Raw genomic sequence first — 26,000 nt, 5'->3', positions numbered from 1 at the left:
GCTCGCTTTATGAAGGGTCTTTTTAATCTCCATCCACCTGTCAAACCGCCTCCTGTTGTATGGGATCTTAATGTTGTTCTGGCTCAACTGATGAAACCTCCATTTGAACCTATTGACTTGGCTCATTTTAAATATCTTACTTGGAAAGCTGTATTCTTGATTGCCCTCACTTCTGCTCGTAGAGTCAGTGAGTTGCAAGCTTTGGTTTCGGACCCACCTTTCACGGTTTTCCACCATGACAAGGTGGTTCTTCGTACACATCCAAAATTCTTACCTAAAGTAGTGTCAGATTTTCATATCAATCAATCTATTGTTCTACCGGTATTTTTTCCTAAACCGCATTCTCACCCTGGTGAGGCGTCACTGCATACTTTGGACTGTAAACGTGCTTTGGCGTTTTACCTTCAACGTACTCAACCTCACAGAACATCTCCTCAACTTTTCATATCTTTTGATCCAAATAGGTTGGGACATCCTGTCTCGAAGCGTACCATCTCCAACTGGATGGCTGCTTGCATTTCTTTCTGCTATGCTCAGGCTGGTCTTTCTCTGCAGGGTCGAGTGACGGACCATAAAGTTAGAGCTATGGCGGCATCTGTCGCTTTCCTCAGATCAACACCTATTGAGGAAATTTGCAAGGCTGCCACTTGGTCCTCGGTTCATACTTTCACCTCTCATTACTGTCTGGATACGTTATCCAGGAGGGATGGCCATTTCGGCCAGTCTGTTTTGCAAAATCTTTTTTCGTAAATTGCCATCTCCCTCCATCCCTTTTTACTTAGCTTGGAGGTCACCCATGTGTGGGAATATGCTGCCTGCTTGTCCTGGGATAAAGCACAGTTACTTACCGTAACAGTTGTTATCGAGGAACAGCAGGCAGATATTCCCACAACCCTCCCACCTCCCCTGGTTGGCTTCTTGGCTTGGTATCTGAACTGAGGATCCTCACAGGAGATGCGTCCCCTAGTTCGGGCGGGAAGGCACACGCGCATGTGCGATGCAGCACTCGAAAGCTCGAGATCTTCAAGCAAGTTTGCTTTCGAGACTGTCCGCTGCGGGGCTCCTTCGGTGACGTCACCCATGTGTGGGAATATCTGCCTGCTGTCCCTGGATAACAACTGTTACGGTAAGTAACTGTGCTTTCTCAACGGACCCTCGGCCACAAGAGGGCACCCGCTCAAACTCAGGGGCGGAAAATTTCATGGCGACACCAGAAAGTATTTCTTCACAGAGAGAGTGGTTGATCATTGGAACAAGCTTCCAGTGCAGGTGATCGAGGCAGACAGCGTGCCAGACTTTAAGAATAAATGGGATACCCATGTGGGATCCCTATAAGGATCAAGATAAGGAAATTGGGTCATTAGGGCATAGACAGGGGGTGGGTAAGCAGAGTGGGCAGACTTGATGGGCTGTAGCCCTTTTCTGCCGTCATCTTCTATGTTGCTATGTAATATTTTTGCAGTACTGTATATCAAAAGAACCTGAAATCAACAAGTATGAATAGATTTCACTATACGCTTTTAAATACGAGAAAATTTAGCCATGTTCAAGATAGGCCACCTCATGCAATCTGCATCCTAGAATGTAATTAACTGGGCTGAATATGGAATGACTGAGCTCAGAATAGCAAATGCTATAAAACTTTTAACTCACTTTACTACAGCATCACAGAGCTTTACAGTTCCTGCTCAAGAATTCAAGTAGTAAGAACCAGTATTGAGAAATGAAGAGTAGGGTCACATACTTATGAGAACTTCCAGTTCTAGAAGAACTTGCTGCTGGTATCTTCCTGTACTGTACTAATTCTCAGGTTCTGGTTGTTGGAGTTAATAGAAAATTTATTTTAATAGAAATTTATATCCCTTTTATTATAGGGACATGTTATGGTACACTTAGTTGTTTATTTAACTTTTGGAAAACTCTAAGGGGGATGTTATCAGCATGGGCTACCATTAAGACAAGTTATTTTAGCATACGTTGTGTTATTTTAGGTCCTATTTTAGATAACAGTAGCCCACATTGATAATTCCCCTTCCTGAGGTGCAGTGTTCTGAAATCTGTTTAAAGAAGCCAGGAGTTCTCACATGAAACTTTAAATCAGTTTGGAAATTTTCACCATTTTCTCCTCCTTCATTACAAATTGACGCCTATATATTTACAGTTGTCTGCACTACTCAGAAGCTTTTAAATGACCCTTTTAAAATGTTGACAACGAAAAGCTGATCAAAACCAGTGTTTCAGCTGAATGGCCTTCCTCAGGAGTTTGAACAGTCCTAAAGCATGCAAAGGATCATTGGTATAGATCAGGGGTGCCCACACTTTTTGGGCTTGCGAGCTACTTTTAATATGACCAACTCAAAATGATCTACCAACAATAAAATTTTAAAAAACATAAAGCATACTGTACGCAGAGAAAATGTTAATTATCATTTATATTCCGGGGGGTTTTCAAAGAGGTCAAGGCAGATGACTCTGTGCACTGTCATCTCAGTAACAACCATACAAAAATAGACAAATATACCCCCCTCCCTTTTTACTAAACCATAATAGCAGTTTTTAGCGCAGGGGAGCTTCGATGAATTCCCAGCGCTGCTCTCGATGCTCATAGGCTTCCTGCGTTAAAAACCGCTATTGCGGTTTAGTAAAAGGGGCCATAGTGCAAAATATAGACAGCAGATATAAATTCTCAAAACAGACACATTTTAATCACTAAATTGAAAATAAAATCATTTTTCCTACCTTTGTTGTCTGGTGATTTCATGAGTCTCTGGTTGCACTTTCTTCTTCTGTCTGTGCATCCAATCTTTCTTTTCTTTCAGTCTGTATGCTTCCTCTCCTCCAGACCTCATTCCCTCCCCCAACTTTTCCTTTCTCCCTGCCCTTTCTTTCTCTCTGCCTCCCTTTCTTTTTTCTCTCTTCATGCCCCCTTTCTTTCTTTTTCCCTGCCCTCCCCCAAGCCGCCGCCGCCATCCTCTCCCCGACGTCAATTCTGCCGTCGGAGAGGAAGTTCCAGCCCAGCCAGGCAGCGATTGGCTGGCCCAGAACTTCCTCTCCGACAGCAGAATTGACGTTGGAGAGAGGAAGGCTGATCGGCCTGGTAGATGAACTCTGCGATCGACTCATTTTGTCTTGGCGATCTACCGGTCGATCATGATCGACCTATTGGGCACCTCTTGTGTAGATAGATTCTTGTTAAAACAACAACAAAAAAAAACCAACCCCCAAAAAATCACCTTGCAAACTAAAATTTACACTCTTGTTATCCCAGGACAAGCAGGCAGGTATTCTCACTAGTGGGTGATGTCATCCGACAGAGCCCCGATACGGACATCTTGAAAGCATGTCTTGCTTGAAGAAACTTAGAAGTTTCGAGATGCCCGCACCGCGCATGCGCCAGTGCCTTCCCGCCCGATGTACCGGGCGTGTCTCCTCAGTTCTTTTCTTTCCGCGGAGCTGAGAAGTTTGTCTTCATTCTGCGCTGACTGAATTTCAGTTTTTTTTGCCTTCTTTAACCCGCGTTTTAGTTTATTTCTTTACATTTATTTTACTTTTCTTTTCTAAAAAAAAAAAAAAAAAGTTCAAAATTATTTCTACCGGCGGTTCGGCCGGGTCGGCCTCGTGGCTGCGGCCTACCGCCTTCGACCTTGCAGCGTCGATTTTCCGGCCTATGTCCCGACCAATCACCGGCTTTAAAAAGTGCAGCAAGTGCCAGCGTGCGATTTCGCTGACGGACCCGCATCGACGCTGCCTTCAGTGTCTTGGTCCAGAACACATTCCGAAATCGTGCCGGCCTTGTTCCACGCTCACTGCGCGCTCGTTTAAGCGGCGCTGCTTGCTTTTGGAGTCGATGTTCAAGATGGAGACTACCAAAGACGTCTCTGCTACTGCGGCTGTTGAGGTTTCGCCGGTGCATTTGAAACCTACTTCTGCGACTCCTGCATCGAGCATCGTGAAGCCCGCATCGTTTGCCCCGGCTTCAGCATCGAGCTCAGCATCGGCGCCTGCCTCCGTCTCCTCGGTTTAGGTACCGCCTTCAACTGTTCCTCCCGTGGTCATCAAAGTGCCTAAAGCTAGCAAGCAGAAGCACTTGGCCGCGAAGGAACGCGAAGACCGTGCAGGAGGACCCCCTTTCGGTGCGGATCCCTCCATATCGGCTTCGCTTCGGTCCCTGCTAGATGCTCAGTTTGTCGAGCTGATGCAAACTATGGGACCCCGGCTTATTGCCAACATTCAGGGTGAGATTCCGACCCCGGTTTCAGAGGGCGGTCCGCCCCCTCCCCCTCCTCCTCGTCGTTCGATCTCTCTGCTCGACGAGGGGGATCGGCGGAGGGCGGCGGAATCCTCCAGGAGGGCTTCCCTTCCTGAGATGCCGCCTTTAGAGCCCATCACACCTCCACGACAACAGGGTGCTAGGGTGGCTCCTGATAATCGTAGTCCTGGGCATACTGCATCGCAGGAGGAGTTCTTCCGCACTCCATACCAGACATGGGTGGCGCTGCGTGAATCCGCATCTCTGCCACCTCTGCGATCCACTGCATCGAGCCCTATCCATTCCTTTGAGGCTTCGAAGGATCAATCAATGCATAGAAGATCTCGTTCTCCGTCCCGTCACCGGAAGGGGCATCGATCTCAGCACTCTTCTCGGCACTCCTCACGTCATTCGGAGGTGTCTCCGCAGAAAAAGATGCAGCGTTTGGGGTACTCCTCGTCGGATGTGTCCCAGCCGGAGGCACCAGAGTACGAGGAACCATCTACCTCCTATTCTCCATGCCGATCTCAGATCTCCCTGGACCCGGAGGCTTCCACTTCTTCTAGTCCGTCTCGTCGGCCGGCCTTGGCAGACCAACTGTCTTTCTCATCCTTTCTCCGACAGATGGCGGATGACTTGGATGTGACTTTGGACACTGGGTCCAAATATTCTAAAGAGTATTTGGACACCATGCATTTGCCTCACCCTCCGGCGGAGACACTTCGGCTTCCTTTACATAAGCTGCTGGACCAGACTTTCATGCGCTGTTTTGAGACACCGTATTCCATGCCTGCAGTTCCCAGTAAACTGGATGCTCGATACCGCATCGTTCACCACAAAGGGTTTGAGGGAGCTCAACTTTCTCATCAGTCCCTCCTAGTCGAGTCCTCTCTCAAGCGTTCTCATCCATCCCAAGTCTACGCTTCCGTGCCTCCTGGCAGGGAGGGGAGAACGATGGATAAGTTTGGTAGACGTATCTATCAAAACTCGATGATGGCGACTCGAGTGCTCAATTACAACTTTTTCTTCTCTTCATACTTGGATTTCTTCTTGCCGGTGCTCCGCAAGTTCATTCCTTTCATCGATGCACAGGCTCGTTTCCAGTTTGAAGAGGTGGTGGCGACCCTGTCCCAGTTACGTCTTCAACTGATGCAATCCTCCTACGATGCCTTCGAGCTCTCGGCTCGTGCTGCGGCATGTTCGGTCGCCATTCGTCGCCTGGCGTGGCTTCGAACCATCGATATGGATCCGAACCTCCAAGACAGACTTGCAAATGTACCTTGTGCAGGAGCGGATCTATTTGATGAGTCTATTGAAACTGTTACTAAAAAGCTGTCGGACCATGAAAAGTCTTTTCAGTCTATTCTGCGTCCTAAACCGAAGCCTCAGCAGTCTCGTCCTTCTAGACCGCCTCAAATTTACCAGCGACGTTATCAACCAAGGCAGACTCCTCCTGCGAGACAGCCTGCGAAGAGACAGCCTCCTCAGAAGACTCAGCAGAAGCCTCAGATGCCGGCTGCGCCCAAGGCTACTCAGCCTTTTTGACTCTCTTCCAGGGAGCATAACCGATATTCTGCTTTCCCCTGTTTTTCCCATAGGGGGTCGTCTCCATCATTTTTGTCATCGATGGGAGACAATCACCACAGACCTTTGGGTCCTTACCATCGTAAGAGAGGGATACTCTCTTCGTTTCCAACGGGTCCCCCCGGACCACCCTCTAAGAGAGTATCCTTCCAACTTAACGCAGACCGCTCTTCTTCTCCAGGAGGCTCAGGCTTTGCTTCGGCTTCGGGCCGTCGAGCCGGTCCCGTTAGATCAGCAAAACCAAGGGTTTTACTCCCGGTATTTCCTGGTTCCAAAGAAGACGGGCGATCTGCGGCCCATTTTGGACCTTCGAGTCCTCAACAAGTTTTTGGTCAAGGAGCGGTTCCGTATGCTGACCCTTGCCTCTCTCTATCCCCTCCTCGAGCAGAACGATTGGTTATGCTCTCTGGACCTCAAGGAGGCCTACACTCACATCCCGATTCATCCGGCCTCCCGCAAGTTCCTCAGATTTCAGGTGGGACATCTACATCTGCAGTATCGAGTGCTTCCATTCGGCCTTTCCTCTTCGCCCAGAGTCTTCACGAAGTGTCTGGTGGTGGTGGCCACTGCACTCCGGAACATGGGTCTCCAGGTGTTTCCATACCTCGACGACTGGCTCATCAAGGCCCCGTCGGCTCCAGAGGTCATTTCGGCGACCTTGACTACGATTTGTTTCCTGCAGAACTTGGGCTTCGAGATCAACTTTCCCAAGTCACATCTTCAGCCCTCCCAGACTCTCCCCTTTATCAGGGCGGTCCTGGATACCATCCAACTTCGAGCGTTCCTTCCTCCTCAGCGCATGGATGCTCTTCTTCTACTCTGCCAGTCGGTGTCTTCTCGCCCGTCCATCTCACCGAGACACATGATGGTCCTCTTGGGTCACATGGCATCCACAGTTCATGTGACGCCTTTTGCCAGACTTCATCTCAGAATTCCTCAATGGACCTTGGCATCTCAGTGGACTCAGGTGTCCGACCCGTTGTCCCGCCACATTGTAGTCACTCCTGCTCTACGGCAGTCTCTTCTCTGGTGGATGACCTCTTCGAATCTATCCAGAGGTTTACTGTTTCACTCTCCTCCCCACCAGAAAGTTCTCACCACCAATTCATCGAACTATGCATGGGGAGCTCATCTGGATGGTCTTCGCACTCAGGGGTTCTGGACCAGTGCGGAACGACTCCATCAAATCAATCTTCTGGAGCTCAGAGCCATCTTCAATGCTCTTCAGGCTTTTCAACATCTACTTCACGACATGGTGGTACTAATTCGCACCGACAATCAGGTCGCCATGTATTATGTCAACAAACAAGGGGGCACGGGCTCGGCCCCTCTTTGCCAGGAAGCTCTTCGAGTCTGGGATTGGGCGGTCCGCCACAACACCTTCCTCAGGGCTGTCTACATTCAGGGGAAAGACAATGTCTTGGCAGACAAATTGAGTCGTCTTCTCCAGCCTCACGAATGGACTCTCCATTCCAAGCCTCTTCATCAGATATTTGCACAGTGGGGGACGCCTCAGATAGACCTCTTTGCAGCCCCCCACAACTTCAAACTGCCTCAGTTTTGCTCCAGGATATACACTCCCCATCGCCTCGAGGCAGACGCTTTTCTACTGGAATGGGGGAATCGCTTCCTATATGCGTTTCCTCCTTTTCCTCTCATTCAGAAGACTCTAGTCAAGTTGAGGTCAGACCATGCCACCATGATTCTAATTGCTCCTCGGTGGCCCAGACAACCTTGGTTCTCCCTTCTGCTTCAACTCAGCAGCAGGGAGCCAGTACTTCTTCCAGTGTTTCCTTCACTACTCACTCAACATCAAGGTTCACTACTTCATCCCAATCTGCAGTCCCTCCACCTGACAGCTTGGTTCCTTTCAACATAACTCCTCACCAGTTTTCTCAAGCAGTGAGGGAGGTCTTGGAGGCTTCCAGGAAGCCTGCTACTCGACAATGCTACTCCCAAAAATGGACTAGATTCTCCTCCTGGTGTATTTCCAATGCCACGGAACCTCAGCGAGCTTCCCTTTCTTCTGTATTGGACTATCTTCTACACCTGTCTCAGTCTGGTCTCAAGTCTACCTCCATACGAGTCCACTTGAGTGCTATTGCGGCTTTCCATCAGCCTCTACAGGGGAAACCCTTGTCTGCTCATCCTGTGGTTTCCAGATTTATGAAAGGTCTTTTCCATGTCAACCCTCCTATCAAACCTCCTCCTGTGGTTTGGGATCTCAATGTTGTCCTGTCTCATCTTATGAAGCCTCCGTTTGAACCTCTCAACAAGGCTCCACTTAAGTATCTCACCTGGAAGGTGGTTTTCCTGGTGGCCCTCACGTCAGCTCGCCGGGTCAGCGAGCTTCAGGCCCTAGTGGCGGATCCACCGTTCACTGTATTCCATCATGACAAGGTGGTCCTTCGTACTCATCCAAAATTCTTGCCTAAAGTGGTCTCTGAATTTCACATCAACCAATCCATCGTGCTTCCAGTGTTCTTTCCAAAGCCTTATTCTCATCCTGGGGAATCTGCTTTGCACACTCTGGACTGTAAACGTGCTCTAGCTTTCTACTTGGATCGCACAAAGCCACACTGAACTGCTTCTCAACTTTTCGTCTCCTTTGATCCGAGCAAGTTGGGACGACCTGTATCGAAGCGCACCATCTCTAACTGGATGGCGGCTTGTATCTCTTCCTGCTATGCCCAGGCTGGATTATCCCTTCCCTGTAAGGTCACAGCCCATAAGGTCAGAGCAATGGCAGCCTCTGTAGCCTTCCTCAGATCGACACCGATTGAGGAGATTTGTAAGGCTGCCACTTGGTCCTTGGTTCATACATTCACCTCTCATTATTGTCTGGATACTTTTTCCAGACGGGATGGACAGTTTGGCCAAACAGTGTTACAAAATTTATTCTCTTAATATTGCCAACTCTCCCACCATCCCATTGGGGTTAGCTTGGAGGTCACCCACTAGTGAGAATACCTGCCTGCTTGTCCTGGGATAAAGCAATGTTACTTACCGTAACAGTTGTTATCCAGGGACAGCAGGCAGCTATTCTCACGTCCCACCCACCTCCCCTGGGTTGGCTTCTCAGGCTAGCTACCTGAACTGAGGAGACACGCCCGGTACATCGGGCGGGAAGGCACTGGCGCATGCGCGGTGCGGGCATCTCGAAACTTCTAAGTTTCTTCAAGCAAGACATGCTTTCAAGATGTCCGTATCGGGGCTCTGTCGGATGACATCACCCATTAGTGAGAATAGCTGCCTGCTGTCCCTGGATAACAACTGTTATGGTAAGTAACATTGCTTTTCATGCACAGAATTCTGTGGAATGGAGTGTGTAGTTTACTTTGCACAGCGTTGATTTTTGTTTGTTTGTTTTTTTGTTGGTTTTCTTTTACAAGGATCTACACTAGTGAACTTTTCTACACTTTAGGAATGTTCAGACTCCTGAGGAAGGCCATTCAGCTGAAACATAGGCCTGTGTCAAGTCTTTCCAATTCAAATAAAGCTTTGTGTGTCCCCCATAAGAGGATCATCTTTGGGTTTTTTTGTTCAGCTTTTCACTGTTGTCAGCTTCATTGTGGTTCTTTGCCTCTGTGTGGACTCTGAAGACTAGTTCTTTATCCTGTTTGTTTCTTTTAAAATGTTAGCACTACTCTTATAACATGTATAGATTTAGAATGCAGAGGCTGAGAGAGAAAATTTAGAAAGATCTGAAGCTGATGCAGTTTAGCATTTCCTAAAGACATACTTTGTCTAGAACAGAATCTTAGTTTATCCAAAATTATACTGTCTGTATTGTATAGTTTGAAATAAAAATCAAAGTTATACTGTGTCTTTGTAGCATCAAGTAGTGGCACAAGACTTCATAGAGGTTACGTGGAAGAGGCTACATATGAGGATAAACCACCACAAACAACTCATATAGTGTTTGTGGTTCATGGCATTGGCCAGAAAATGGAAGAAGGAAGAATTATTAAAAATACTGCAATGTAAGTACTTCATACATGACTACTCGGTGAAATGTAACTTGGTTCCAGTATGAAAGTATGGAACTTGCTTTCAATAAAGTTATTGTGTTTGTTCTGTGCCTATCCATTCCGCTCATGACAGGTTGTTGTTTTTTTTCATGAAAAATGCTTATTGCCTTCTTTATGATAAAAATTCAGATTTTTCAATTTTTACATGTAAAGTACAATGATAATTACTGCCAAATAGATTATTCTGATATTCCATTGTAGTTTCAGTTTATGGTCTATTTTCTTTGTACATGTTTACAAATGTGCATTCTTGCTTTAGAAAGAGAATAAGGCATTTTAAATATTATGTGAATAAGCATTGTTTGTACAGGAGCTCTTATTGAGTTTAGAAGTATTACTGGCATTAGATTACAGAAACTTATGTTTGTTTATTAAAAACTTTATATACCGCGTAACAGTCTAAAAAGGATCCAAGCAGTTTGCAATGTATAGTTCACATTCATTAAGAAAATAACTCCATTTAAAATTAGGAAAGGAAAGAATAAGAATCTGACCCTATTACTTCATTAGAGCCAGACTGGCTCGCTCCTTCTCCAGCAGCACTCCGTGCATGGATGCAGGCAAGCAACTCGCACGCTGCATAGCTGACCTGGAACCTTCTCTCCGACGTCAGAATTCACATTTAGAGGGAAGGCTTGTGAATCGCTGCATGCCCTATCCCTGCACTGAGTTGCTGCTGGGGGAGGATGGAGCGAGTCTAGCTCAAACAAAGTTAACAGGGTCAGCTTCGGGGGTGGGGGATGGTGTGGCGGACAGGCAGGTAGGGAGGGATCCCCAGCAGCGACTTCAGCAGGGGACGGGCAGCTGGATCCCCGGTGGCACCTGAGGCTTCTGTGGACAGAGGAGGCGGGAAGGTGGGACAGGCAGAGATCCCTGGCGTGCAACTTAATTTTGGGACAAAGCTGGAAGGCAGAGGAGGGAGGGCATGAACTTGACACAGAAGGAAGGGAAGTGAGCATGAACATTGAATAGAATAGAAAGGGAGAATTGATGGACATAAGTGTGAGTAAGAGATGGTGCACATGGGGAAAGGAAAATTGGGCATAGAGAGGGAGGAGTGAGGTAGAGATGCATGGGGACTAGAAGGCTGAGAGAGAGAAATGTTGGATATGGTGGTAGAGAAGGCAGATTGAAGGGGATGCAAGGTGGAGGAATGTTGGACATAGTGATGGAGGGAGAAATGCGGCATTGTGTTGGAGAGTGGTGATAGAAGGGCATGGGGTTTGTGGGCAGTGGTGAAAAATGTTGCACATAATCGGGGGATGAGAAATGTTGGATGTGGCAGTAGAGGGGGTGGGAAAGATGCCTGGATCCCTCAAGACAGATGGACAGTGAGAGAAGGAGACATATTGCCAATAGGGGTGGAGGAGGGAGGAAGAAAAGTTAGACTCATGGAGGGACAAAGATAGAGAGAGATGTTGGTTGGGGAAGGGAATGGGGCCCGGAGAAGAGGAAGTGTGCAGGAGGCAGAAAGAAAGAAATATTGGATGCACAGTTAGAAGGAAATGCAGCCAGACTCATGAAATTACCAGACAACAAAGGTAGGAAAAATAATTTTATTTCTCATTTAGTGATCAAAATGTGTCCGTTTTGTGAATTTATATCTGCTGTCTATATTTTGCTCTATATTTGTCTAATATTTCTATAGTTGTTATTGATTGCATATTTTAAAGTCATCTGCCTTGACCTCTTTGAAAAAAAAACCCTGAATATAAATTAATATTTTCTCTGTGTACAGTGTGCTTTGTGGGTTTGTTTTTTTTTTTTTTATTTTGTGGTTACCATTATGTATTAGCAAGATATTGTGTGTATATGAAAAATGAATGGAAGAAATTGCGTTACAATAACAGGTAGTACTAATATTGTGGGGGTGGGGTCAGTGGGTGGAGCTTGGGTGGGGTTAGTCGGTTGGTATTTGTTAGGCTTAGGGGGTACTTGGCGTGAAGAAGTTGAGAAATACTGCATTAGGTGAGACATTCTAGACAAGTGGGTTGTGTTCCAGTGGTTGCATGCTATATGCAGAAGGAATCCACTCCGGATATTTTTCTTTGACTCTAGTTCCATCGGTAGCTTTTCGCTTCTGCATTTGTGCCAGCAGGTGCTTGCTTGTTCTGCACTCTTGTTTTTATTATTTTATTCAGTGTATTTTGTCCTTTTTCAGGATTTACTTGTGCTTGGAGCATTTCTTGAGCTCTGTCTGCATAGAAATCACATATACTTCAGTCTGCAGCTGACAGGCTAATCCCTGGTGGTACCTGTCAGCCAACCAGCCTGTATCTGCTTCTAAGGAGCTTGGGGCCGTTCCTGCTTTTTCTCCTTTTACTGAATGAAGGTTTGAACGTAGGCTATTAGGCATACCTAGGAGATTCTAGAGTATCTCACAGGGTGTCGACTGTGTTTCTCACCTCCGCCATTTCTGAGTCCCTCCATCAGTCCACGAGAGTGCAGGTGCAGTCAGGCACAGTGTCTGGTATTCCCAGCATGAGGCAGTAGTTCTTTGATTCTAGCTACTGTAAGAGAGCTGAGACAGGCTGCAGCACAGGTCACAGTGAATAAAGGCTGTCAGCCTGTAAAATGGATCAGTGGGGAGGGGTGGGCAGTGGCCTACCTAGCATATGTGACACCCGGGGCCCATCATTTTTTGGCACCCCCCCATCTGTATGAAAAACATGATTTTTAGTCACAAGCCACACGTCACACATGAGTACCTAGGAAAAGGCAGCATCTTACATATGCAGTGAGCAGTACAACATCAGTACACCCATTGTAAAACTAAACAAGCCAAACTAGTACAGATCAAGCCTACACCGTCAATCCTAACAGAAAACCATGTCTTTCGAACACACAGAACACAGAAAACACCTTTGCCTAATATAGAATATGTAATCACAAACTAACCCCTCCCCCTTTTACAAAACTGTAGTGTGGATTTTAGCCACAGTGGTAACAGCTTTGACGCTCATAGAATTCTGGGCATCAGAGCTGCTACCACCACGGCTGGTGCTAAAAAACACTCCACAGTTTTGTAAAAGGGGGGATAAAATAGAAATACATAGACAAAGGTTAAATTGAACCAGCAAGAAGCTGGACTCTGCATACAATGCAACACCACAGAAACAGTGACGCGTGTCTCCTAAAGCAATAAATAAATAGAAAATTTTTTTCTACCTTTGTCTTCTCTGGTTTCTGCTTTCCTCATCTTCTTGTTAGTCTCTTCCTTCCATTCACTGTCTGCCATCTCTCTGCCCCTATATGGCATCTTCTCTCCTTCTTTGCCCTTCCAGAAACTGTATGCCTCCCCCTTCCATCTCTCCTTTCACCCCCATTGGTCTGGCATCTCTCTCCTCTCCTTCCCTCTCCCACACCTCTCTTCTGCAATCCCTTTCTTCCCTCATTTTCCTTTTCAATTTATTTTCTGCATCCATCTAGATTACGTTCTTACCCTCTCATCAATTTCCTTTTTTACTGTCTACCTACAACTTGCCACCTCTTTCCCTCACCCCCTCCAGTATTTCCCTAACTCAATCCTTTTCCCCTATCATGTGCCCTCCTTTTATTTATCCCCACTTCCATCATCGGCCCCTTCTCTCTCTTTTCCTCCACTTCCATCATCTTCCCTCTTCTCTCTCCTTCTCTCCACTTCCATCATCTGTCCCTTCTCTCTCTTCCCCCTCCTTCCATCATCTGCCCTCTTCTCTCTCCCCAGTTCCATCATCTGCCCCTTCTCTCTCTTTCCCCCCACTTCCATCAGCATCTGCCCCCTTTCGCTCTCTACAACCTAATTCTATGCAGTATCGTTACCCCTTATATCTCTTTCCCTGCAATTCCTTCAGCATCTGCCCCTTTCTCTCCCTCCACCACGCATCCATACCACCCTGACCCCCTTTGTCATCCTTCAGCATGATTCCATATCACCCTGACCCCCCTTTGTCACAGTTTACCATGTTTCTATAGCACCCTGACCCCCTTTTGTCACCCTTCACCATGTTTCCATAGCACCCTGACTCCCCTTTGTCACCCTTTACCATGTTTCCATAGCACCCTGACCCCTTTTGTCACCCTTCACCATGTTTCCATAGCACCCTGACCCCTTTTGTCATCCTTTACCATGTTTCCGTAGCACCCTGACTCCCCCTTTGTCACCCTTCACCATGTTTCCATAGCACCCTGACCCCCTTTTCTCACCCTTTACCATGTTTCCATAGCACCCTGACCCCCCTTTGTCATCCTCCACACTCTTTCATGCCACCCTGACCTCCTTTCTTTCTCCGTCCGAAAGATCCCGCGATGACTGCTTCTGCTCCGATGGAAAAGGTAAGTGACGTCGGAGGGGGCTGGGCCGGCAGACGCAGTTAGTTGCAGCAAGATCCCGCGATGACTGCGGCTGCCGGTCCCCCCCCCCCCCACGTCACTTCCCAGTCATTGCAGGACCTTCTTCACTTCAGCACGGCTGCCGACTCTGCTCTATGTAGGGCAGCCGCGCTGAAGTACGGTTTGAAGCAGCACGGGAGGTTCTGGATTCGGCCGGCTGTGCACTCCCTTGGAGCGTGCATCCGGGGCGGGCGGACCGACCGCCCCCCCCTTGGTACGCGACTGGGGGGGGGGGTCTGAATTTCCAAGTTTTGAAGGTTTCTGCATATCCCTCTGTGTTCCCTTACCTGAAAAATCCTAAAATCACTGTTTTTAAAGTTTGCTGTGGGGGCGCTGCTGAGCCCGCACGAGATGGCTGCTTGAGCGCGGAGCTCCCGGATCCCTCTAATAGAATCCGCATAATTACCACTTTCACTATCGCTACTCACAGCGATTCACTCTGCCGCTGATTTGTAACACTGTGGGGAAGACAGTGGTGGATATCGCCGCCTTTATCCGCCCCGATGTCGGACAAAAAAATGGGAAAGAGGCACAAGCCGGACCCGGTCTCTCCCTCGAAAACGCCGCTCCCCTCCTCCTCCCCCCTGCTGGCGATTCTAGCCGTGAGATTCTTAATGAATTGAGGGAGCTGAAGGATTTAGTGACTGAAACTAAGGTGAGCACCGACGAAATAAATGAAAAACTCACCACCTAACTACTGAATTTGCCTCGTTGCAGACAGGTGTAGGCATCCTTGAATCCAAGATGGACGCGACCTCATTACAAATAACTGAGCTGAGACGCCAGACAGCTCGTATTACTTAGAGCAGGAGCTGGAGGAAAATAATAACAGGTCCCGACGCTGTAACATACGACTTTTGGGGCTACCTGAAAATGGCAGAGACAATGATCTTATTCAGCAGCTGGAAACCCTCATACCCAAATTGCTTGATATTACATTTACCCATGATTTTGAGATTGAACGTGCACATCGAGTGCCCTCTCACCGCACTCCTGCTGACCGTCGGCCCAGACCTGTGGTGATGAAAATCCTGGGCTAACAGCACGTCCTCAGTATCATGCAAAGGGCGAAAATTAAAGCTCCGATCCAGCATGAGGGCGCCACTCTGCTATTTGTGCCAGACCTGAGCAAACCTACAGCTCAATGTCGCAAGCTCCTGCTATCTTTCAGACCTCAACTCAAATCCTTAAATGCAAGATTTGGATTAATGTATCCAGCGCGTATGAGGGTGACCCTTAACAACAGCACCAAGGACTTTACTAATTCAGATGACCTGGCTACCTATATTAAACAGCTTTCACTGACGCCTATTAACCAGGTCTAACTTAACCCACTGTGACACACTTTCCTTGTGGACTTGATCACACTTACACAGGCATAACTATGTCGTTCTGTTCTATTTACTGCCACGGTGTTCCTTCTTTCCTTGTTAATCATATGTTCTTCCTATGATCAGAGTGCTCGTTTATTACATGTCTGGTTTTTCTATCATAAATGATTCAGGGGGTGATGGGAGCCCTAGCTACTCCGGCTCCTGTTTCTGGGCGCCCTTGGCTGCATTCGCACTGTCTACTAGAGGTGACACTTTAGTCACCATAGGGGATATGTGGTGCATTCACTTAGCTGTTCTTAGTTGTTTACTGTTTTTGTATACACTGTTCTCTTTCAACTTAACAGCCAGTTTGGTTATTACTACTTCATATTTCATCAGGATGTCATGTATGCCTCCTCAGAGTAATGAATATAAGATGATTTCCTTGCAATGCACTGTTTATATGCTTTATCATCTGTTTTATAATGTCTCTTAACATTATATCATTGAACACAAAAGGTCTCAACAACCAAGTTAAGCTCAAGAAAATACTGACGTATCTTGAGAGTTTTCAGCCGGATATTGTACTGCTTCAGGAGACTCATTTGGACTCCAACACCTCGGCTAAAGTCCAATACCCTGGGCTCTTCCACCATATTTTTCACCTGCTATCAACAGAAAAGGTGGGGTTCTAACCCTATTTAGAAATAAAATTGAGCTTTCCATAATTTCCTCACCTACGGATCTTAACGGTAGATGGGTCAAGGTTAATTTTCTCCATGCTGGAGAGAAGTATTGTCTCCTGAACGTCTACGGCCCGAATACGGATTGCCCAACTTATTTTCATGCACTACATCAAACCCTCCTTGAAGATGGTGACTCCCAACTGATACTTGCTGGTGATTTTAATCTTGTTATGGATTCCAGTAGAGATAGACGGTCCTCCTGTGCATACAAGAAAACTCGCTTGTGGTATGCCCTGCATAATCTAATTGAAGATAACAAACTTCTTGACATTTGGAGACACATGCATCGAGATATTGATTCTTACACATTTTATTCTCCTCTGCACTTATCCTATTCGCGCATTGATTTTTTCCTGGTCAGTGAATCCTTAAGTGCCACTGTACTGAAGTCTGATATCTTTCCTATACTGGTTTCAGATCATGCAGCTATTTCTATTCAGCTCAAACAGAAGATGCCTCGCTTATGTACCTCTCAATGGAGATTCAGTAATTCTCTTCTGCAAGACCCACAATTTTGCCAGCATATGAGTTTACAGATCATTGAATATTTCAGATTCAATAAACCTGAACACACATCATGGACTTGCTGCTGGGATGCTTTTAAAGCTTATGTTCGGGGAGTGACTATCAATTATTCAGCGCATAAACTTAAGAAATGGAAAGCCGAACAGAAATTACTGGAAGATAACATTAAAGCTTTAGAATCACAACATCAACGTACTCCAACGGATCTGAATCTCTTAATGAATCTGAATAAGGCTAGATTTCGGTATAACTCTGCCTTGAGCCACAGAGCTTCTCAATCTGTATTTCAGCAGTCAGCATCTTATTATGCGACAGGAAATAAATGTGGGCGCCTACTTGCTAATTTCCTTAAAAAACGCAGTGAGAAATCACATATTGAAACTATCAAACTTGACACCAGAGTAGAGATCACTGATCCTACCGATATATCCCAGGCCTTCATGAACTTCTATCGCACCTTACATCGAATCCTTGCGATCCCCAATTATCCTGTGAATTTTTGAGAGACATACCACACCAGTCACTTGATCACAACGATAACGCAACCTTAGATAATCCGATAACGATATCTGAGCTAACGGATGTTATACAGTCTATGGCCCTCAAGAAAGCTCCAGGCCCAGATGGATTGACAGTTGAATTCTATAGAGCTTTCCAAGAAATCCTGGCACCATTTTACCAATTTATTGAACATCTTATAGCTGACGGTGAAGCGTCCGGTACTTTTACAGAAGCTTCGCTGATAGTGCTCCCCAAACCGGGTAAGGACAAGAGATACGTTGCCAATTATCGACCATTATCTCTAATTACTGTCGATGCGAAAATCTACGCCAAGCTACTCTCGGTTCGTCTTCAACATGTTGCTACCAAATTAATTTCTTCAGACCAAAGTGGCTTCATTAATGGTCGATTTTCCAGTGATAATACCAGATCCTTTGCCCATGTCATATCTCAAATACACCGTCAGGATCAAGAGATTCTTGCAGTAGGGCTAGACACAGAAAAGGCCTTTAACAGAATAGAGTGGCCTTTCCTTTTTCAGGTATTGAGATGGTATGGCATCTCTGATGCTTTCCTCGCCAAAATAAAGGTTCTATACTCCAAACCTTCCACCAAGACGTTTATTAATGGAACATCATCTACAGCATTTCATCCTACCAGGGGGTCACGACAAGGATGTCCTTTATCGCCTATACTATTCAACCTGGCACTAGAACCCTTACTGCAACGAATAAGACACAATCCGCATATATCTGGCTTTAAAATTGATGATCGTGAATACAAAATATCGGCATATGCCGACGACATACTCTTATTTATTACACCAACATCAATGCCTCATCTAGTATTACGCTGCTGTGTCTGGATATAAACTAAACAAGAGCAAATCTGAGGTAATGCCTATCAACTGTCCAGCGGCTGAATTTGAAGTCTCTAAATTTGGTTTTCATTGGGTGGCCTCATCTATGAAATACTTAGGTGTTTTTTTTGGCCCTTCAATTGATGAAACCATCCGTCTTAATGAGGAATACTTACTTGATACTCTCAAATCCTGTATTAATAGATGGTCCCCATTAAAGTTGACATGGTGGGGAAGACTTGAGACGATAAAGATGATGCCGGCTCCCAAGGTAAACTATGTCCTGAGCATGTTGCCTTTCTATCTGACCCCGGCCTTTCTATCTGACCCCGGCCTTCTACAAGCAGGTTGACTCCTTACTTACGAAATTCTTATGGAATAATAAACAATCACGTATAGCTCTTTCTAAATTAAAAGCACTCAGATCACACGGAGGAGTGAATTTCCCTAGCTTCATCCATTATCAGCAAGCATTTATTATGAGGCAATGGTCTGAAGGTTACCATGGCTCACGATGTCTTGACCCCCCTGCCTAGTTGCACATGGAGGGTGCAATTTACGGTAAGAAACGACTATATTATCTAGCCGGCACGGATTTGACCAAACAGGATAAGCGTGATCCTATACTGCTGGCCTATAAAAGGGCCATTATGGATGTTGACTCCACTTTTTCATTGACGTGGGAGAACTCTAACTTGCATTCCTTATGGAATAATGACAGATTCAAAATTCAGCATATGGTAGTGGATTGGAAGATATGGCAACACTACAACATATGGACGCTACAAGACCTAATGAAAGATGGAGACTGGTTATCTTTCCAAGAGCTAACTTCCGTAACTGGACTTCCAAGTACTCAACACTACAAATGGGTTCAACTCACACATTGTATCAAACACTCCTTACCTCGTGCTCCCAAGCTGACAAATAATTCCGGCTTAAATAACATCTTGGATAAGGCAACTACTGTACCCTTACGGGCATCTGTTTGGTACAAAATACTACAGAAATCGTCTTTCACTGGTCCTCTAGAACTTGAGACCAAATGGCATCACCAACTCAAGCTACCCTCTGATGCCATTGACTGGACCGAACTGTGGTCCTCATTTTTCAAATCTGTTAAGTCAGCGTCCATACTTCAATCTGTATTCTTTGTCTATCATAGAGCGACTTGGACCCCACTACTGTCAAGTAAAATTGATCCCAAAGTATCTCCATTATGCTGGTCATGCCTTCAACAAGAGGGATCTCTTGAACATCTTCTAATATCCTGCCCACTCATTCAACCATACTGGGACAGAGTATGGTCCACTATATGTTCTATTTTGAACATCGCAGATGATCTCTCTCTCTCTATTCTCCTATTAAGAGCCCAAGCACTGACAACACCACTAACTAAAGATGAAGACATTCTTTTGACTATAATGATGTCGTTAGCAATCCAAACGCTGTTGCACAACTGGAAAGACCTTTCCAAAGTAGACTTTCACATGTGGTGGAACATGCTATGTATTACGGCCAAATACGAGAGAGTATTTGTTGAGAAGAATGACAACCTTCCTCATTTTCATGCCATATGGAAACCCATCATTGATTATACTGACAACTGACCTTTTGTATGTTTTGGTACAATTTATGCATCATATTATGTCTTCTACACTTACATGTATTAACGCTACTCTGAGGCTATGCTCATTTGTACTTCAAAGTACTTGCATGTTTCAAGTTCATTCATAATGTTTTTACTTGTCTTTATGCTGATAAATGTACCCTGAATTTATATTTCTTTTGTGTATTATCTTCTGATTCCTTTTTTGGTATGTACACCACAAAAAATTCAATAAAACTTGTGTTGAACTTAAAGTTTGCTGTGAAGAATATCGCGATTTGGTGTGAATTTCTTAGCAGCGGCCATCTTGAATTTTTAGCGATCTTTTTTTTCAAAGGCTCCCTGCTTCTACTTTTCTGAAATCTAAGAAGACATCTATGACGTCTGCCTACACTAAGGTGTGGAAGAATTTCCAACATTGGCAACCAAGAAAGTGTGGAGTGGCCAAGATGATAAAGGGTATGGAACTCCTCTCGTATGAGAAAAGACTAAAAAGGTTAGGGTTCTTCAGCTTGGAAAAGAGAAGGCTGAGGGGAGATATAATTTGAAGTCTTCAAAATCCTGAGTAGATTAGAATGGGTACAAGTGGATCAATTTTTCACTCCGTCAAAAATTACAAAGATTAGGGGACACTTGATGAAACTGCAGGGAAATACTTTTAAAACCAATAGGAGGAAATATTTTTTCACAAATAGTTAAGCTCTGAAAAATGTTGCCAGAGGTTGTGGTAAAAAGTGGATAGCGTAGCTGGTTTTAAGAAAGGTTTGGCCAAATTCCTGGAGGAAAATTCCATAGTCTTTTATTAAGACATGGGGGAAGCCTCTGCTTGCCCTGGATTGGAAGCATGGATTGTTGCTGCTCTTTGGGTTTTGACCAGGTACTAGTGAGCTGGATTGGTCACCGTGAGAATGGGCTACTGGGCTTGATGGATCATTGGTCTAACCCAGTAAGGCAGGGGTGTCAAAGTACCTCCTCAAGGGCCGTAATCCAGTCGGGGGTTTCAGGATTTCCCTAATGAATATGCATGAGATCTGTTTGCATGCATTTCTGTCATTGTATGCTAATAGATCTCATGCATATTCACTGGGGAAATCCTGAAAACTCGACTGGATTCCGGTCCTCAAGGAGGGACCTTGACACCCCTGCAGTATGGCTATTCTTATGTTCTTATTTCCGTAGTGCTTGCTTTTCTTCAGGCAGGCCTTGATAAACAGCTCACAGTGGCTTCTCTGTGGGTCCAAGTCACAGGACTCTCTTGTTTCAGAACCCGGGACCATATTCCTTCCCTTGCATTTCATCCTGACATGGCCAGATTTTTGAAGAGTGCTCTTCACATTGAACCTCCAATTGAGCTGCCATTCCCTTTGTAAGACCTTAATTTGGTTTTGTCTGGCCTCACCAAGGCTCAGTTTGATCCTCTGAAAGATGCTTCTCTCTTGGACCTGACAGTGAAGGCAATTTTTCTTCTCACCATTATCTCTACAAGACGCGTCTCAGAACTCCAGGCTCTATCTTGTAGAGAGTCTTTCTTGAGAATCTCAGACAGGGATCTCTTTCCGCATGGTTCCTTCGTTTCTTACGAAGATTGTGTCGATACAAGACTGCATTTTGTGAAAATGGGTGTTTGAAGAGCTCTTCTATGTTATCTGGAGGTCACTAATGAGTTTCGCTTCTCTGACTTATTCTTCTAAGTGGGGCGCTGCCACTTTCAAGGCCACTATTTCCCAGTGGATATGTAAGGCCATTTTGTCAACCTATATTCTCTCGTGATGAGGCAAGTCCTATAAGCAGTCAGCTGGTGCCGTCTCCTCCAGCTCGCCCCATTGACAGTAAAAGGAGGCTCAGGCTGTGGCTGGAGAGCATCTGTGCATGCATGGACGTTGTGGCCCACTGTAATGCAGAACAGTCCTATGTAACTATCACAATGGAACCTTTCACCAATAGCACCCAGACGTGTGGCCCGGAAAAGGAGCCACCCTGCAGGACTGGATTCCAAGATGGAATCAAAAACAACACAAAGTCATTATCATCTATTTCTTCAAAAGCAAAATCATATTTATTCTTCCTGAACTCAGGTAAGTAGTTTTCTTCAGACAACCACTACATTGATCAGAATGTTCAACCAGCTGCATCACCAGTGAGAAACAACTCAAATAGCACAAAGCCAGAATACAAGCCAGTCTTTGACTTGCCTTCAGAACTGAGGACACTTCAGCTGTGCCCAGGGTTTGTAGTCCAACTCAAATCAAACACTGGCTGCTACTAAAGCAGGCAATTTTCAAAATCATCAAAAAAAAAAAACAATACAGTCTTAGGCATTTATCTTCACCTCTCAGAAGTGCCACAGTTTCTACAAGCCTCTGGCTAGTTCCATATATTGCCAGGAAAAAAGAGGGAGTGATAGGTTTTGCACGCAAACAGTCCTTAGTTTGACTCTCACAGTTCCCACCCAGGATAACAGCAAAACCTCTCCCCTTTAATCACTCCCAAGCATGTAAAAAGAAAAATAGCAAGAACAAAAAAGAAAAAACATTCTCTAAACAGTCCAGCATTCAAAATCACACTCACTGTTTGGAAATGGAGGCAAAGTCCACCTGCATTGCTTCAGTGACTTGAGGAGCAAATTCTGACCAACCTTCCTCCAATTCCATAGGTAACTCTCCAGGGAACACAGGATCTTCAACCTGACCTTCCTCTAGCACCTCCATTGGAACGGGGCCATTGCTCCTGCTTGTCTGAGAGGATTCTTTAGGGAGGAAAGGATTAAACCTCCTCCCTAGCTGGCTTCCTTCTCTGTTCTTACACACAGGTTTAAGTACCTTGGGGAAACGCCCTGCTTTGTCAGCCCTGGTAGTGTTCCAAGGGCCTCTTGGGCTCCCCCAGTGGACAGTGTTATTATTATGTTCAGGAACTACCTGTCCCTTCCCAATTCCTCTCCAGGATTTCTTTTCTTCTCCTTTCTTCTCTATCCTAACTGGGACCTGAGCAGGGAGAATATCTGGCTGGTCACAACGTCGACGTGATGTCACACATGTATGTGATGTCATCACGTCAACAGCCACACATTTCCAGATGCCTTCCATTCACTGCCCTGTGTTTACTGTGCTGCAGCTTAAAAATGTTTGTGACACTGCAGTAGATAGGTGAGACATTCTAGACTCCCTCCCTGGCTTTCCTGTTCCTGCCTACTTTCTCAGTCTGTGTATGCTTCTCCAAGTTGATTCTTGGATGTCAGTCAGCTCATGGGCTGGGAAGAATCTGTAAATATGTTCCTACTTTATCCAGGGGTTGTTTCTGAGGTCCCTTGATGCATTTGTTTACTGTTTGCAGTTAATGTTCACATATTAATTCTTGAGCAGAATTGTTGTTTATGGATCTGATTGCCATGGATGTCTCTACTTCCCGTTTGTGGGGTGGCTCTCGGTGCTTGGGTACTAACTACAGGTGGAGCTAGAAAGCGGAGTCAAAGAAAAAATCCAGAGTGGATTCCTTATGCATATGGCATGCAGCCATTGGGACTTGTCTAGAAAGTCTCGCCTATCTAATGGAAAAGAGCTTACCAGGATAATTACATAATCTCTTTAGTGTTTCACTCTGGCAAGGCTCTCTACAAAGAGCAATGAAGGATTTGTCCTTTCTGTGTGTGTACATACTGCCCTATACAATGGTTACTGAAGTCTTGACTTTGAAGAAGTCTGTCTAATCCAGATAGCCTCTCTGCATCCATTAAACCAGCTCTGTTAAATCACAACATGGACACACAAGCTTCAGAGGCCCAGGGTACTTGCTAAGGCACTTCAGTGAAGCATCTCTGTACATTTTCTGTCAGTCCTTTAGGGTGGTCAAGGTACCTGTTGCATTTGGCATTCTAGGTCTTCACCTGGACTCCGTACATATTTGCAGTCTTGCGTGTGTCCTTTGGTCACTTTGTGACTTCTAGGGAATAATTTTGCATCTGACATATGACTGAATGTTAAACAAAAAGGATACAAGTCCAAAATAATCTCCTCCCTTGAAATACCCAGAGAAAACCTATTGCAGTGCAAAGACATGAACACTGTTAAAGAGAGAATCCCCCTTGTAGTGACATACAATCCAGAGCTGGAAAAACAGAGAAAAATTATAAAAGATCTACAGCCACTACTCCAGGAGAATGAATTGCTAAAAAAATTATTCCCAGCTCTGCCCATGCTGGTCTTCTGACAGCCACCTAATTTAAAACAAAAACTGGTGAAAAACACTCCCAACACAAACTCACAAGGAAGGGAATGGCACACGTTCCTGCAATATACCATAGTAGAGTTGTTCAGAAAAAAACTAAAATTGGAGAAATTTTACTAATTGGAAGTTTTTCCATGAATTTGTATTGCTTGATCATAAAATATTTTTTGTACAGTTTAGGTTATCCTGGGGTCACTCAAAGCCAATGAATATAAGCATCACCAAAATCTGGGGGGGGGGGGGGGGGGTTTTCTCTTAAAATCATCTTATTTTTGCACTAAACAGGTAATAATGCATCATTATATTATGGATGTAGATTAAATGTGTAAATATAAGATTTGGTTGGACCTGAATCACATTTCCTGTTTCACACTCTTGGTATTACCAATGAATGGTTGGCAAAGCTAGTGGACATATGATCTGAAGAGCCAGACTTCCATAACTGCTGAACAGTTTTGTCAACATTGAAGATGGTTAACAACACAGCCAAGCGAGGTGTTAAACTGATAACTTGACTTTGCCACTGGCATCACAACAGACCCAGTGCATCATGAGGCCTTGTTGCTAGGAGTTAAACCGTATCACAGGCTTTATCCTTTCTCAAGAAGACATTGAAGGCTTGAGCATTTGGAACGGCATTGGTAGATGACTACTCCAGTGTTTAGCAATTAGTGAAGTATGTTAAATTTCTGTATTTTCCACATAAAGTGCACATATTGAAGGTTCATTTAATAAAATACTGCAAGATTTTTTGCATAAAATTTTTATCAACGTATCATTACTGAGTGTAAAAACATAAAAGTTGTAGCTATAATACCAATAAATTTGCTCAATTAAGCAAAAACATAATAGCACATGTCAAAAAAACCAGAGCTTTATGGCTTGGAGCAACTCCAGAATGTGCTTTAAAATTTTTCTGATGAAGCACAATTAAGTTCAAACAATTTTTATTGATGCAAACAACAACAAATACAACATTAAAACTTGTATAACAATGATGATGCATCAAATATAATAATATGATGAACATATTGATGTGGTCAATATAACATACAACACCAAGGTGCTTAGTATAATAATGACCAATAACAAAACTGTTCCCCTTATTTTTGAAAAAACAAGGAAGGCAACCAAGTCACATCAAGGTCTGTGAGGGGGAAGCTCAAAGTGTCTAACTTGGCTCACAACTTACAAACCAAATATAATGTAATATGTCAAAGAACATGTCACATTATATGATGTTATAGGGCGCTCTCAGTGTGAACCCTCAGTGATAGGAGCTCAGCTCCGACACTTCACTTCTGGGTCAAGGCCATAAGCCTCCACCCGCACACCATCATCGAGCACCCTGTGTGTGCAGAAATCAAACCAATCAACAATCAAAGTGAGTAAATGAAACTCAACACAAACAACCTGAGCGACCCCCACACAAACCCTGCCAGCCAAACCCCCTCAAAAAACTCACACAAAATCACAAACAAAGTCAAAAACCATGCCAAAAAGTGAAAATCATATCCAAAAGAAACAATACTTATCCAAAACTGTTACACAATGGAAAAACCGCGCCAGGAGGAAAGGTTCAACCGCGCTGGTTTCGGGAGGAGCCCTTCTTCAGGAACCTGGCCTCCAACAGAACACAAGCAGAGAGGAAGGCTGGAGGAAACAGAAATATAAGATTGTCAATTCAATCCTCAGACGCACCACTCCACGTTCAAGTATATTTTATAACGCTAATCTTGATGTGCTCATTAGAGAATGACACGGTGAAAAAATTGGTCCCTGTCACCGCCCCGTCCCCGTCTCACCATCCTCTGCACCGCCCCGTCACCGCCATTCCCTTCACCGCCCCGTCACCGCCACTGCCACCCCATTCACCGCCCCGTCACCGCCACTGCAACCCCATTCACCGCCCCGTCACCGTCACCGCTGCATACATAAAAGCCTCAAACGGGTACGATTTTATATACTTTTCTTTATTTACGTATAAAGGA

At 45.1% G+C, this 26,000-nt stretch overlaps 1 protein-coding gene across 4 annotated transcripts in view; it reads left to right on the top strand.

Annotated features, from left to right (window-relative positions):
- Positions 1-26,000, top strand: part of DDHD1 (DDHD domain containing 1) — a 405,278-nt gene that overhangs the window by 80,544 nt on the left and 298,734 nt on the right. For all 4 annotated transcript variants that reach the window (XM_033952944.1, XM_033952942.1, XM_033952943.1 and 1 more), the window contains one exon: positions 9,669-9,816. In XM_033952944.1, the coding sequence (XP_033808835.1) occupies positions 9,669-9,816 (148 nt within the window). The remainder of the gene's footprint in view (positions 1-9,668; positions 9,817-26,000) is intronic.

The sequence above is a fragment of the Geotrypetes seraphini genome, chromosome 7 (genome assembly GCF_902459505.1).
Source record: "Geotrypetes seraphini chromosome 7, aGeoSer1.1, whole genome shotgun sequence".
NCBI lineage: Eukaryota > Metazoa > Chordata > Amphibia > Gymnophiona > Dermophiidae > Geotrypetes > Geotrypetes seraphini.
This window is presented reverse-complemented; position numbering and strand designations above follow the sequence as displayed.